Source organism: Stigmatopora argus, chromosome 2, assembly GCF_051989625.1.
Source record: "Stigmatopora argus isolate UIUO_Sarg chromosome 2, RoL_Sarg_1.0, whole genome shotgun sequence".
Taxonomy (NCBI): domain Eukaryota; kingdom Metazoa; phylum Chordata; class Actinopteri; order Syngnathiformes; family Syngnathidae; genus Stigmatopora; species Stigmatopora argus.
Genome location: NC_135388.1, coordinates 9,775,591 through 9,792,112, shown reverse-complemented (window position 1 = coordinate 9,792,112; position 16,522 = coordinate 9,775,591). Strand labels below are relative to the sequence as shown.

Below are 16,522 nucleotides of genomic sequence, written 5' to 3'. Positions count from 1 at the left end.
CTTATGTATTTTAATTATTATACTATCTCCTTTTAATATTGGATTTTACAGATTCCCTCAAAGGCCGTCGTTTGTGTCATTAACATTTATTGAACATGGTACAATATCATATTTCTCTATTGTAATTAACCTGAGCTCATGCAATATTCAATTAGGCCAACATTTTCCAAAGTGACCTAATAGTATTGCTATTTTGAAGAATTTGTGGCAGATGGCTTCAGGTGAGTTATTTTATCTTTTAAACAACACCACGAAGGCACTTTCCTGTTTTGGCACACACTTGAGCAACTTGCTGTTTGTGTACAAAATGTTCTCAGTTCAACAAGCCATGTCAGTCAGTCTCCATCCAGCCAGGCAACCAGCCAGCGGGAGCCTTCTTCGGCCTTTTTGTGGAGCTGGCATGCCGGTCAGGGGAGCAGCTGTGGTTAGTCATCTCGCCCCCTTTTCCTTGCCACACCTAAATCAATGTCATCAGTTCAATTGGGAGATTCCATTGCTGCTCTGCCATATGTTCTCTGTGAGTCTACACATGTATGGTGCTAAAATGCATTGCATTTTACTCGAGTGCAAAGCAAAGAAAGCACGATAACATATTCTATTCATCTTCTGTCCATGTTGGCTGACACCTGACATTTTCTTTGCTCATTCACCGGCAGTATGGACATCCATGGCATTTTAACTGGAATGATAAGGGAGTAAACGTGTTTCATTGCCATTGACGGCAACGGACGTCCAATCCAATTTGCCTAGCGATCGTTTTCCCAGTCGAAAGGGATTGGATATTATCGCCAATAGGTTGAACGTTTTTCCCCCCACTTTAAATGCTTCAATTCTCTTTATATATATAAAAACAAATATGCCAAAAGACGTTTCTTTTAGAGTCAACTCTTTTTTGTCCCATCATTCTGTACACCTGCTTATAAATAGAATGAGATATGTGAGATAATGCAATAATATCGAAATTTGTTTTCATTTTTGCTAAACATATTAGAAATTTTACACTGTATGCAACGTCAAAAACTATTGAAAACTTGTTTTAATCGAAATCTTTCAGAGATTGTCCTTTTTTTTTTTACATTTGAACAATCATAGTATTTGTATTTCACTATTTAAAGCTTCTACACAATTCAATTCAACACGACATAATTTGTTTTTGGAATTTGGAACTATTTCTTATTCTTTCTTTTCAACTTTCTCAATAATTGTAGTTCATGCTCCAATGCTTTTTTTTTTTTTAAATATAAACGTGTTTTCAAACGTATTCCTCACGTTCAAAAGGCGTTTAACACTAATTTAATTCATATATATGCTAGATAAAGAAAACATTTATTCATATTGTGTGAAAATGATATCAGATCGGTTCCATGTTTAAATGTATCCATTTTGAGAATTTATGTGTCAACAGCTCAACAAATATTTTATTTCTTTCAGATTTTAATAAAGATGACCCTCGCTAAATTCTCCAACAATATAGAACAGTATACAGTGCTGGCATTAATAAATGGCCTACTTATCCTAACGACAGACAGAAACGGTGCTTATAATATATCCTCATTTTCATTTTAAAACAAACAATAAGCGTTCTGACAAATATTGCCAATAAAGTATTTTTACGTCCTTGGCCAATTCGCCTGAAATTACAAATACGCAGGCCTTCAGAATAAATAAAAAAAAGTTGCGCTTATAGGCTATTCAAAAAGTGCCTTAATTATATTTATACAGCCTAAATGGACACCTAAAAATACAATGTCCACAATTCATGTCGCCAAAAGTCCAAAAAAGTGTATAATATGCCAAAAAAACGACAACACAAAAAATAGTGTGCTTTTTTTTTTTTGCTTTTTACAAGGATGACTTAGGAAAAAAATGACGAAAAGTGAGAAATTGTAGTCATCCGTGCTGCAGAACTTGGTACCAAAGGTCAGCAGACTCTCCCCTTCGCTGCTCCGTGATGACGACACGTAAAAGTTTGTATTATTATATATTATTATTATGATCACCAACCACTACAGACGCTCGCTCGGAAGAGGGGAGGGGAAAAAAAGTAGTCCGGCTTGTGTTTTGGAGAGAGGCCTTTCTTCGTACCCCCCTCAGTGGTTTTCTTTTCCTTTTCCTGCTCCTTCTCCTCAGCGGAATCGAACCTTCACATGACGCACGGTTTGATGTCCTGGTAGGAGACCTGCTGGTGGTGGTAGTAGGCGCTGCTGCTCGGTGAGTGCATGGCCGACGACGTCATGGCGTTGAAGGAGAAGACGAACTCCTTCCGGTCGCACATACTCGGGGACTGCGAATGGTACCGGGGGATGCCTAAAAAGAATTAAAAAAACCACGTTTATGCTCGGATAAATTTTTTTCATTTGCATTAAACCCAGGAATACACAAAATATACTATCAAGAATTGCCAGCCATTGACGGCGATAGACATTGGATTAGTTTTAATTTGGAGGGCAGGCAAATTAATCGTGTTTTCATTGCTACTGACCGACGAAAGAGTGTGTTTCAATTATTCAAATGAGGCAGCTAAAGAATTAAAAAATAGCATACACAAATCCTAAAAACAATAATTTGAATTTACGCATGTTTTTGGGGGTAATGTGAGGCGTATTCCCAATGAAAAATGCTCTTTATGAATTCAGTTAGAGTTTATGAGTTTCCAAAATAACCTTCATTTTGACTTCAGGTCTCACAGATTGAAATGTTCTCCTCGTATTTTTTTCCACGCGTTTTTGCTCCACTGAAATGCCCAAACCCACCCATCCTCTCCCCCCGAGGCCCTCGCTTGGCATAAGGTCAGTCCAGCGCTCCATCGCGGCCCAAAACTAATAATTACGCGGCTGCTCTTTGTTTTCATTTTTCCACTCCATCTGCTTCGCGTGTTATTGTTCTCACCGCGGTATTATTCGAAACCGGGGGTGTGTGGGGTGTGTGGGGTGTGTGGGGTGTGTGTGTGGGGCTCACCTTGTAAATCCGTGGCCGTGTGGCCGTTCTGGTGCAGGTAAGATTGCTCCAAGGAGTGCGTGGGTAGGCTGGGTTGCAGCGTGTTGGCCCCCGGGTTACACGGCGAGAGGGGCTGCTGTTTGATGTAAGAAACTCCGTTGTTGAGCGAGGCCGAGGCCGGAGCCGGAGCCCACGCCGACGCCGGGCTAGAGTAGACCGGGTGCGGCTCCATCACGCCGCCGCTGGTGAGCAGAGGCGAGGCGGAGCTGTCGTGGTGGGGATACCCCCCCTCGGCGGCGGAGCCAGCGCAGCTGCCCATGTACGGGTGGCCTCCGCCGTTGGCCGACAAGTGCGTCATGGAGTGGCCGGACAGAGCCATGGCGTCCATGTGTCCGTTCATCATTCCTATGCCGCTGTCCAGGGACAAGCCGTTGGGCGGACACGAGAGGCCGATGCCTCCGCCACCGCCGATGCATCCCCCGCCGCCGCCGCCGCCGATGCCTCCGCCGCCGCCGCCACCGATGCCGCCGCCGATGCCGCCCCCTTGGAAGTTATACGACTCTGGGATGTGGTTGAAGCCCAAGCCGTTCATCATGCTGTACATGGGCTTGAGCGCCTGGCACTTGCGGCGGAAGCCTCGCGGTCGCCTCCTGAAGGAACCCTCCTCGAACATGAACTCGCTGGCCGGGTCGATGGTCCAGTAGTGGCCCTTACCGGGGCGTCCCAGGCCCTTGGGTAGCTTGATGAAGCACTCGTTGAGGGACAAATTGTGGCGCACCGAGTTCTTCCAGCCCTGGTACGAGCCCCGGAAGAAGGGGAAGCGGCTCTGCAGGAACTGGTAGATCTCGCTGAGGGTCAGCCGCTTGGTGGGCGAGCTCTGGATGGCCATGACGATGAGGGCGATGTAGGAGTAAGGGGGCTTCTCCGGTCGGCGGATCCCCGCGTTGCTCTTCTTGGCTTTGGCCGTGGACGACGAGGACGACGATGACGAGGACGACGGGTCCATCACAGCGGTCTTGTCCGGAGCAGACATGGGGCTGCTCTGGGCAGGAGTCTGCGCTGGGGGCTGCTGGACCTCTGCCGTCATGAGTTAGGTTTCGATGTATTCCAGCTTCCTCACCTTCGAGAGCGGATCACAGGCATAAAGGGAAGTTTTTTTTTAGGACGGCTGTCTTCTCCGGGTTTTTAGGACGGCTTGTTTCTCCGGGAGCACTTTGTCGTTCCTCAGCTTTTCCGCAGTGGGATCACCAGTAGAACAGGAGCCGATGTCCACTTGACTTGCTGTGTGTTGTCCTGCTGACTTTTTTTACTTATCTGTTGCCATCACGAGTTGGAAGCTGCATGTCTTGGCCGGCCGAAAAAGGCTGGGGGGTCCCGCCCAGTTCCCCCTCCTACTCCAATGGTGGGCTGGAAGCACGCACATCTGGGTGCACTCACTCACTCACGCACTTTTTTTTTTTAACTTTCCTTTCGTTCTGAAATGTCCCCGTATCGTCAATATTTAATCACTTCTGTACTTTAATTAGACGAACATTAATTTCAACGCTTTCGTGAATTTCTACATTAATATTGGCTCTCACCCTTTCTTTTTAAAATGTTGATCTCAATTCAAGACTATTATAGTAATGCAATTAACCCTGATTAGGTAAGTGACTGTTTTTGTTATTAAAAAAAACAAAGATATCATACCGTGCAAATATATTTTAAAATTTGGCTTGATCTCATAATAGGTAATAATTTTTATATGAATTGGATGTCTATCGTTGTCATTTATAGGCAACAAGTTAAACAATGATAATTATGGGAAATAAATATATATATATATATATATATATATATATATATATATATATATATATATATATATATATTTATATATATATATATATATATATATATATATATATATATATATATATATATATATATATTTCCCATAATTATCATTGTATGTATATAAAGTTTAAACTGGAAAAACGGTTGTGAATTCTCATCTTTTAATGCTTTTAATGTCATTGACGGCAGTAGACGTCCAATCCCTTTTGCCTTTTCAACATCATTGCCAACCCTCTCAGTTAAAATGGAGTGGACGTCTCGTGCCCTCATTGACAGCTAATAAATAAAATTAGTTTATCGAGCTTGGCTCAATTTTTCATGTTAATGCACAGCCAATCTATATTTTTTTGTTCTTTTTAAAACATAATCTCTATTTAATGCCCACCCTCCACATTTCTGTAAACAGGCGAGTGGGCAGGATGTTTACACAGCAAAATGTAAACATGTTCACTTCTTAAAATAAGGGGGAAAAAATCTACAAAAAGCCCAGTTCGATCATCTTAATAGTCATTGTGATGTGCCCCGCTCATAGAAGACACGGCCTGTTTTGCATTCAGCAGAATATTGTTTGTAAAAGTCATAATATTTACGCAGAAAGGAGTCACCCAGGGAGTGAAGTGGGCGCTCTGCCGTGCTCTGAGCGCACAAGTGCGGCCGCGAGACCACGGATGGACGGACTTAGCTTCCAGACAAGTTCAAGTAAGTTACATTTGCATCACTTTAAACTGCTTTTCACTGTCCTTTGCCAAATGGTCATTCTCATTTGATCTGTTAAAAAGTTGGAATTCTTCACTGACATTTTTTTTGCAGCAGTGCATGCAAATCACACTGAAAGCTGATCAGTTTATAAGCTCAAACTGTTGACAGTAGCTTGCTTATTGTTCCCCGGAGAGCTCCATAACTGCAGTGCAACCTTTCCACCTCACACCGAGCTCAAATTTCCCTCTCCCAATACTTAAAATCACCCCCCCCCCAACTCATCTTTGTGTTTTGTTTCCATTTCAAAGAATGGTGCCTTTTTGCTTACATTCGGCAGCAGTCAAGTGGCATTTTGATCCAAAATTATTGTCATATTGGAAGGTGACATAGGTGCTTAATGAGAAGTGGACATGGATAAGTGAAGGTTCATATTATTCCAACCGACAAGTACGGTGACATTGCTTAAAAATTCATAAAAGGTGGGGGGTGGGATACTCATTTTATCAGCAAATGGACCACCCATGGAGTCCGCCCCACTGACTTAATTCCACCGTATCCTCTCAATGGAATCCCAAAATACAATAGCAAATTGATGCTATAGCTACTTTAAGGACTGCTGCCAAATAATTGCGATAAAAATAGTATGATTACCTTTGCAAATCTGTAAATGTATGATCAGCTGTCACAAACGTCGCTTTCATATGAATACATTTATTGCACTCTTGGTTTATTCGATGTTAGCAGCGTAAAGGAAATGCTTGTGAAATGGTGTCGCCGGCAGATTGTGTTCTTTTTTTCTCCCATTCTTCCATGACGTCCCAAGCAGCGTGAAATATTGGACAGCTCTGCATAGCCAGGAAAGCAGGGCCACTTAGGTGGAGGTAGACCGCAGAGTGCACAGTCCTGACAGGCCTTCCGGACAGTCATCTATACCTTATTTGCTACAATGAACCCAATATAGAACCCACTCCCAAAATACTTAATGTGTTTTCTTCTGTGCTCATTAAGTGCCCAAGAAACACACTCCGACACTGTCGCTTTATAAAAGGCCTTTAATTCAAATTTTTTGATTGGTCTTAAATTTGCAGGAGTCCTTTGCTCCTATAAATAGAAATGTTCATTTTCCTTAGTCAGTTGATAAACACAAACACTAAAAATACTTTAATGCTTTAGTTACAACAAAATCAAATAGGTTTTAAAAACAGTTCAGCAAAGTGTCAAGGATAATATGGAAAAAGTGACATGGAAGAAATATTTAATATAATAAACAAAAAATGAAAATATACTCTTGTTTGTAGTCTGAGAACACGTTGTAGAAGGAGGCAACTTGAAAGCATAACGTCAACTATTTTAGAAAGATATTAATAAGAATAACATTAGAAAAGTGGGTATATTAAATATTTGACAGTGACTGTACCTTTACAAAAAATATTGTTCAGTCATACGTGAAAAAGCCCTTGCAGCATTTTAAACTTGATGTAACAGAAATGTGAATTTTGGGGGCGTATGAGACAAAAATCCAACCAAGCTCGGATGCCAAATGTACATTTTGTGTTGTTTCAATATAAGGGACATTTTTTTCCATTCTAGAAATTCCAAATCCCAACATGGTAAAGTGAAACAAACCAAAAACATTCCCCATTTTCAAAGGATGAAGAATTTTGGAAGACATTTTTGAATGCGGGGGCTCATTTCTCAATGTATTTTGGACGAGCCAATGTCGCCTGCAGTTCATTGTCGCTTTAATTGAAAGCAGTGTGATGTGGAGCCCTCATCACTTTCCCTGCGCTGTAGGTGGCCATGTATATTTTCCTTTAAGTGCTGTTTATGTGAACGAGAAAGGACGGGCTGTCTCGCAGACCGCTGATTGCGCGCTTTTTGGGTCTCTTTGTGAACGCCAAGTGTGTTTGATGGCCTCTAACCATGCAGTTGTTGTACTATAAAGACTGAGCTTTGCACGCTTGCTCTTTCTTTTCATGGCCACAGCTAACAAAAAAAGTATACGCTTCTTATTCAGAGGACGTTAAGCACTGTAAGAGGCCATGAAACCAAAAACAGTTCAAGGTCATAACTTCAGATATACTGTATCTACTATTAGATCCATAATTCAATACTGTGGGGATAAAACACAACCACAAAAAGAACATCACAAGTGTTATTGTAGTTCTTTATGTCACGTTTTATGATGTTTGGGTAACATTTTAAAAACTATTTTATTACAGTTTAATTAATCCATGCAATTGGCAATATTCTATGAGCAATTTTGTGATTTGCACCAGACAATCAGATGACGTGTGAGATAAGTTACTTGATCATATTCTGTAAATGCACTTCATTGCATAGTGTATCGTTTTCAAATTCTTCAATTATTAATATTACCTTTCCCTAAAAAATAATGAACTCCAATTGTTTGAGCCATACATATTATCAGTTTTTTTGTCATTTTGCACTGTATATTCTTATTAGTGTTGGTATTGCACTGCTTTTGCACTTATAGGACACACACAATTCACACTATTTATTGTTCAAAGTTTTATTTAATTGCAACATGCTTTTTAAGATATTGCTGCACATTCCACAATCCATCATATTTAAATGACATCAAATTAACCAATAAGGTTAAGTGTTCTAAACTGAAAAAAAATGGTGTTTTTTTATTTTTTATTTCTCACAAAACAAAATTAACACAATGCAAAAACAATCAACACATCAATTCAGGTTTGAAAAAGAACAAGCATGCTAGATTTTAAATAGAAGAGCTTCCAAAACATGTTTAAAAAAACAAGCTTAAAATAAATGTATCAACATCAATTACAGCGTCAAATTACTTTTCTATTTGGATACAAGGGCAAATATGTTTGACTTAATCCATGTCAAATTAGTCCACAACAAAAAGAATCAAATTGATTATTTATTCTGTGTCCTCACGCTTCTATGTTATTTGACATTGAAAGACAGAATGTAGGATTTGGTGCAGCAGAAATGTTCAGTGTCCAAATGAGGTTCAAATTTTCAACAATAATAAGCTCTTAGATCATTGCAAAATTGGGCATCTCTTTTTCTATGCAAATTGATGTTAAAACCAAAATATTTATTTAACTCTTATAATACAAAAATAGGATAATTTATGTTCACACAAAGTTAACCTGACTAAAGGCGTTTATGAATTTAAAAAATCAGTTAACTTTGTAGGTAACTCAATGAATTGTATCGTTTTATACTGATATTTGTGTTCTGTATGCTTTTCAGACCAACACACTGTTCTATAGTGCTTTTAAACTTGTGAAAATATTAAAAAACGAACGCTTCTGTTAATAAAATGTAACAAAATAGAGAATACCAGACCTACAAATTATGTGTATCTTTTTTAATCTCTAACCATGATGGTGTTTTTATCCTTGTTTGTGTTTGTATATGTATATTGTAGTATATGATTATCTGATCTTTTTAAGAGAGTGAGAGAAAGATGTTTTGGTGAATTAGTTTTGTTTTGTATCGTACTATAGTAATTTATTCTTAACATCCGCTTCAAATCTGTTTTTAAATATTTGATGTATTAAACCAAATGTATTACATTCTGTACATGTCAGGAGAATTAACAATTCTCAACCCAAATTCGAAATTTCCATCCTCTACTGTGACTTTGATATATTCTTGTCACTATAGCATATAATACAAACTAGACTCTAAATAACACACATTGATTTGATGAATAAATTGTTCTTTGTCGAGGATGTGAGCCTAGTTGATGGTCTATAAATAAGATTACAATTTTCAAAGTCAGGTGACCCAATAAATCCTGTAAGGTTTTATTATTGTAACTCTTTAATGCACTTTCCCACACTCATTTTCAGCATTCAAAGCTAGTCTTCATGGTATAAATCAAATGTACGTCTATCGCCATAAATGGCATGCAATGAGTTTCTATAAAATACCGATACTGTGAAAAAACAAATTTAGAGTGTTTTAATTGAATTAACTTTGTTTTTATTAACACTGTATTTGATACTAGTAGAAATGAGGAAAAATACACTATTCATCCATTCATTTTCCATACTGCTTATCCTCACAAGAGTCTCGGGGGAGCTGGATCTCTGTGAGCAGTAGACGAGAGAAACCCTGAATTGGTTGCCAGCCAATTGCAGAAAAATATAATATTGATTATCAAATGAAAAAAAAACTATAATAATTGTAATATTAAAAAAAATAAAAACAATGACAGTCACCTGCTCTATAAAAGGTTAAATATCTTAAGTGCCAACTTATGGATAGCTGTCCACTGTCCCTGAAAAGGTTAATTTAACCATTGGAAAAAAAGAAAGAAAAATTATGCCTTTGCATCATGTCTCCTCTGCTTGCTTTTCTTCCAGGCAATATCTTCTCCTGTCCCACACCACGCATGGGAGCCAGTTAATGGCACTCCACCCTGCGGCTATGCACACCTCCCATGCAGCCAAACCCGGCACAATGCTTCTGATGAGCCGTCAATAATAGAAGATGAGACATAAACCACAGCGGCGAGGGCCCGAGCAGATGTTTCATAGCCGCCAATGCAGGTCAGTTGACCGCCATACCACCCCGATGGCGGTGGGCTCCTAAGCATGCGTTTACAAAATCTTCAGCGTTAACTTACTTGTTTTTTTTTTCTATTTCTTAAGCCGTTTTTTTCCTGTGGTAAGCTGATTCGGAAAAAGCAATCAAGAATTGCCAAACAGTCCCCTACAATTGGAGTTATCATCTCGGCAACCTGAGTTGGGTATTTTCAATCCGGCCGCCAATTCAAGCCACTTAATAATAAAGCAGGAATGAAACAAACACGGAGGAGGGGGGCCGCTCTAGCTTCCTGTCGTGCCGTTTGTACCACGGGGAGCTTTGGTAGCGTCTAACTTGATACTTTAGCCCCTTTGAAATGAGGGTACGTCTTCGCTGTCTGTGGGAAGGCAGCGGTCAGAATCAGTCAGGAATGTTTTGGGACGGTAACTGGATTCGGAGGGTAATGCCCGGCTCTCCACAGTGGAGCACGAGGGTGGGAAAAAGGCCGAAAGCATTTCCTGAGTGGAGGGGGGTCCCAGCGAAGCATCACAGGCGTGGGCATTGTGTGACAGCCACCCTGCCAGGTCTAGGCCTTCCATCCCACATGAAGAGAGTTGAGGACGGAAAGAAGGCAGAGAGAGGCTGCAATTAAAACATGTGGCAGCTTTGTGTCCAATGAAAACCTGTCAATGGGAGAAAGATCAAGAACATGATGTAAAATGGAGTGACACACTAAAAAAACCCTCACTAATTTCATTTTCACAGCACCAGAAGTCATTATAGGGGCATGCCAATAGTTTTGGCCTCCTCGTCAAAGTGTGAGGCGACATAACCTTTGAATTGGAAGAAATCATGGAAAGAGAATTAATACAGTTCATTTTCTTTCCTGATACCCTTTTTTATATTTAATTCCATTTGGCAGTGGTGTCTGCTTTGCCTTGTGAGCAAATATTTTACACACAAGTCGTACCTGGTTGCAAATTGAACCAACATAGACTAAAAGCAGCAGAAGTTAAATATTCTTTAAAAAATTGGGTTAAAGCTGTTTTTTTTTGCTACTGCCAATTGAAATTTACCATTAAACTAAACATACAACCAAGTTAATTTCACGCAAATGTCTTCTTGCTTAATGCTAACACAATAAAAACACCAGAGTTTCAACACATGTACACATGCAGTACAATATAACAGTACCCACAAGCTATTGTTTTTATATATATCAAAAACTAGCAATGTCCTTTACTTGGAAGCATTTCATGGTTTATGTCTGTTGTTCTTACTGCCTCCTGGTGGTCAAGACGTGCACACCAGGAGGATAGCACAATGTCCAATGAATGGGAGCAAAAAATGTACCTAAAATGATTCAATTCTGTGTTTTAAATTTCCGACCATATTAAAAGTTGTTAGTCCAAGCACCATTGTATCTGTCAAACATGGAAAACTGCATTTATTTGTATGCTAATGTGTGCAGTTGTGTAAATGTTGGGCTCATCCTGGGAATAATCTTTGTCCCAATGATGTAGTTGTTAGAGTACTTTTATTTCCACCTGCTACTGGCCTATTTCCTGCTTTATAACAATAGCGCTGGGGAAGCGGTGGAGTGCCAAGTGATTGATGTTGCGCTGTATTTGGCCCATTTTTCACATTTGGGCCCTGGCAGGAAGTGTCAATCCCTCACGTACTGCTACGCCAGCCTGCGGCAACGTTAGCCCGAAGAGACTTAATTTAGAAATCCATTTTTATGTTATTTTTCTGTAATTCGCGATGTCATTCTTCTCCAAAGACAAGCTGGCAGCTGCACATAAACACACTTTCCATGGCTTATAAATCAGTTTAAGAATGAAAGAAACTAATTCTCGCCACGCGATTGAACTTAGCCACATCCTGTCCTGCTTGCATCCGAGCCTCGCACTTTTAACACGTCTTTCCTCCATTATGAAACGTGAACAGCAATGCATCACATTGGCATTCTTTCCGTGCTGCACGGCAAAAGAAGCTAATCTGTCACTTGGATTTCAGCTCTTCTTTCTTTCTCCATTTCTAACTGTGTTTCTTTTTCTGCTTCCTCTAGACTGGAGTGGGCAGGCCTGTGGCTTTGGCCAAAGGAAGCTGTGAATTCTGGGGAGAATGGAAGATGTCTTCCACGGAGACACGCTAGACCCGCCCACGCTCGCTCATTACCCCTAAATGACCCCTGACCCATCCGTGTGTTTATATCAGAGCATGGAAATACGAAATAGTGATGAGTCACTCCGGCCGTGTGTTTACACTCTGGAGTCACGCAAGGAAGGAAATCAGCCACGGTCTGCTACAAGTGGCGAGCTAGAAGAGAGAATAGCTGCGGCCCCCTAAGCGCCGTGAAGGTGTGCCTCGTCCAGAACTGGATTTTACAGGATTTTCTTCTCCTGATCTCTACCAAACCGCTGTAAACTCTATTAAAATGGCAAATTAAGCAGGCAAAATGAATGGGCTTGTTTTCTTCTTAAGGATACCGCGAGGCAAAATCTTTTTCCTATTTCCTAGAAATACAAGTTACCAGGACATACAATTGTTGGAGATTAAAAATGTTAAGTGGACAATGTGTTATTTCTGTTTGTTTTTGCATCATCTTGCAAGAAAATATTGGAGGTGTCACTGTATATAGTAAAAGAAAACTAAATTCAAAATATTACTGCTGCTCCAGTTTAGCTTCAAACGAATAATATTGGTTCAATCATTCAATGGTCAATAGTTATTTGAATATGTGTCATTATTAAATATGCAAAATAGTAATAATGGACATTGCATTTTGTTTTTTAATATAATAAGTTTGCTTTTCTATTAAGATTGATTTCACTAATAAAAACATTGTTTTTCATTATATTATTTCTTTGCTTATTTTTAAAATATATATTTTTTTAATTTTACGTTCATCATCTCGCACGTGTTGATGATTTTTTTTGTATCTGTGATGTCCGGGTTGGTGGAAGTGGGCGTGGTCGCACCTGAAAGCTATTCGGGACCGAATAATTAGTTGTAGGATGTATTACTTTCAGCTCAAGATTAATACGTCGATCTGGTAAAATTAGTCCCTAAAATAAGTAGATCCAGAATAGCTTGGCTCTCCCGTTATGAAGACTTTGTCATCAGATGCATTGTGAGTATTTTATGTATATATTTTCGCTGTGCTCAGATGAAATGTTTGTCAAACAATAGACTGCTACTCGCAATTAGCGTTATAGTGGACTAACATTCGGGTTGGCGTTTTGCATGCTTCTTGTACAATATGGATGTTTATTTTAGCATGAAGACTAAAGGTTAACTTGTGTTGTGCAGCAGACCAGGATGGATTCTATGTTAGGAAACGGCTGAGGTTACAAAGTCATCTCGTGTTGATATTGACAACGTGTTGTCGCTGCTGCCATTAGTTGCGTCATCATCCCCTTCTACCATCGAACTCAGGATTTGTGAGTACCATTTCAACAAGTTGTACGTTCGTTTTGTATATAAAAACTTGCATTGCCCATGTCCCAAATACACCCAAACAACGTAACTTTTATGAAATATACTGTAAAATTTAAAGTGTCACTGTCATCATTTCCCCTCTTTTTCCTTTTCCTAAAGCTAATATTGTTTCAATTATAATGAGTGACTTTTATTATTGAATTGAATGCTTTTATTGTCATGATACAAGTATGATGAGATTAAAGCTTCACCACGAGCTGTACAAATAACAACAAACAGACAAATAAATAAGAAATAAATAATGAATAAATAATCAATAAATATGTTCAAAGGTTTTCATGACATTTAAGATAATTCATCATTTTTCATCCAAGTTGGAGACATCATTTGTTTTAATGTCTGAGGAATATTATTTTGTTGTATCCTCTCTTGACCAAAGAGATTGATTGGGTTTAAATGCCCTCTAATCACTAGTCAAATGTATCTGTTTTATTTGGAAATTCACTGAATTGGACGTCTGGCGCCGACATTGGCAGCCAACCAGCTTGAAATGGACTAAACCATTTCCTTTGATTTTACTGGGGAAAGATGATTTAAGTGACTTTTTGTTGTTGTTGTTGTTGTTGCAAGTATAGTTATGGTACCAGTTAAACTAATCTAAGCACAAATATGTTTCTTACTGTTATGTATTTGTTATGGAAACCTCAAACTCAACAAGCTCTAAAGACACATTGTGCTTTTAATTCTCCATATTTCAATTTCATCTGCGTAGAATTAACCCATTTTAATGCCACCTTGTTTCCTGGTAGAATTAGTGGGGCACTCACCTAGTTGCATAATCACTTTGTACAAAATTACAATATTGATGCTGTTCAATGAAAATATCACACTCCTAAAGTAACGTTACTTTAAATTAAGAAAAATGTTTTTTTTTCTTTCCCCCCCCCCCCCCTGCAAAGAGAGACTCAGTGCCAAATCTCCACTCTATCTTTTAAAAATATTTCTCACTCATGAATTCATAGAAATAGTCCCTCCTGGCCAATCTACTGAGTGACCAGTTGATTATAACTCTGCTATCAAGATAGGTCTGTACTGCACTTATCCTCTATAAATAAACATAACTAACACCTCATTGCTTTCCACGTACATAGTCACGCGCACACAAACACAAGCCACCTCAATAAGAACCAACGTTTTTGAGTTGGCCAAAATTCTCCTGACTTGTAACTCTTGTCAGAGGATTTGATTGATAGTTGTGCTTATCACCTATGATTAAGTAATCAGGCTTGCCACAGGAGATGGCCTCAAGCTTCTTGATTCCATTTCAGTGCAAATTAAAGGTCTTTTTCTTCATGTTTATTCTTGTGATTGGAAAAAAAAAAGTTGTATCTGAGCATTTTATAGGAGTCTCCTGATTACTCCAGACATTTGGTGGGATGCGTCCTCATATGCTATGAAGGACATTCAAAAGTCATGATGCAAAACTACATTCGGATTTTAAACATCCTGCATTTTAATACAGACGAGTTTACATTGTCGTAAAAATCGTGCAAAACCACTGCGATCAGCAAAGGTTTTGTGCTTGCTTTATTAATGTGTACGGGATGAGTAAACACAGTCACGAACAGGCTGTTGAGTGTGTCGTGAATGTCGACAGGAAGTATTGAGGCAAGGGGTTTGCTGGCCATTAGTCGATGGATGTTTGCTGGATCATTGGATGTGTTTTTGGGTTCATTGGCTACTGTAAAAAGAGCAAATAATGTGATGCGGTCAGTTTACAGTAAGATTAATTTTTATTTCCCCCCCTAATTTAAATTGATGTATTTTGCCTCAAAATACTGGTGCATGAATACTATATCAATATGATTTTGGGGGGAGATTTTTAGTAATAGCCCTTTTTTGTTTAAAGACATACAATAGTATGTCTAACTTGACAGTGTTAATATTGCTGTTCATACATACAAAGTGGCTTTGAAAAATACCATTAGCGCTATGGCATATGCTGTAATACTGGAGCTATGTTACTAGTGTGGTCCTCAATTGTCTTTGTGGTAGCATATGCACTTGTTCCAATAAACATGAAATAGCCCAAAAAGCAAAAGGATTTTGACAAAAGTTTGACATTTCCCTTAATTTAATAATGCACATGGATTCAGGCAGTCACATGACCACACAGTATTCATTCAAATGTCAACATTTCAATCAACAAAGACTTCTGTAGGAACTTGAAAAACCTATAATCCCGGAGGTGGTTTCGGCCTGCACAAGCAATATTTAATTTTTTGAGTTTAATAAATTCAGTAGGACTTTCACTGCATGTCAAATTGCAGAATTCCCATATGTTAATGTTCCCTCGTCCTCTTTGTAGAAAGGCTTGTGTGTATTCAAGCAGTAAGCATAGTAAATATTTGTTTTTTAACAGGAAATATCTGAATTTGCACATTCCTATTTATTTGTACATACACATTTCCGTCTCTTATGTTAATTTTACTAATTAGTCACTCACTAAATGAGTAATTTAACCACTGACTTTCTTTTGAGGTAAATTGTTTTTATTTGATAACTTTTTATATTTGAAAAGCTGTTATTATTGGAAGACTTGAATATAATTTCTGAATATTACATATAATTTATATAATAAATAATTATTGAATTGTTATATTTTCTTAAAAATCCTCAGCTAAATGTCAGTGTGCAAATAAATGTAAATAATTCAATTTACAGCATGATTTTGCTGCTACTGAGCTAAAATGAAAAAATGTCGAAGAAGCAACTTCTTGTTTCTTGTGTATAGTTATGGACTCTGTCGTGGGGAAAGACGGACAGATGGTCAGACCGACAGCCACATGGTTTCGTTTGACTTCTACTAATTCCAGGGAATCAATCCTAAATGACACCTACGGAATATGCAGAGCGGATTTTCCTCTGATGTAGATTGTGGTGGTTTGCAGATGAAAGACAGTCAAATAAATAAAGCTGTGGCAGGCAGGCAGGCAGGCAGAGTTCCTCTGTCCACGCAGCCCAACCATAATGGGAGACATACTGACACCCTAAGCCGGAATCCTACTCCTCC

The 16,522-nt window shown here is 38.9% G+C and overlaps 1 protein-coding gene and 1 long non-coding RNA gene across 4 annotated transcripts; one reads left to right on the top strand and one right to left on the bottom strand.

The window, feature by feature from the left end:
- Positions 1-146: 146 nt before the first annotated feature.
- Positions 147-4,234, bottom strand: foxf1 (forkhead box F1). The gene is made up of 2 exons (XM_077589296.1): positions 2,959-4,234; positions 147-2,307 (listed from the first exon to the last, which is right to left on the bottom strand). Exons 1-2 carry the CDS (start codon positions 4,022-4,024, stop codon positions 2,144-2,146), a joined length of 1,230 nt encoding a protein of 409 aa, XP_077445422.1. The 5' UTR covers positions 4,025-4,234; the 3' UTR covers positions 147-2,143.
- LOC144066060 (uncharacterized) lies at positions 1,853-12,678 on the top strand. 3 transcript variants are annotated; one of them, XR_013297385.1, is made up of 4 exons: positions 1,853-2,211; positions 5,368-5,472; positions 9,843-10,028; positions 12,077-12,678. It is a non-coding gene; the product is annotated as an uncharacterized LOC144066060 (long non-coding RNA). The 3 variants fall into 3 exon arrangements; XR_013297387.1 differs by lacking the exon at positions 1,853-2,211 and adding an exon at positions 2,767-2,789; XR_013297386.1 differs by lacking the exon at positions 1,853-2,211 and adding an exon at positions 4,399-4,582.
- The last annotated feature ends 3,844 nt before the right edge of the window (positions 12,679-16,522 follow it).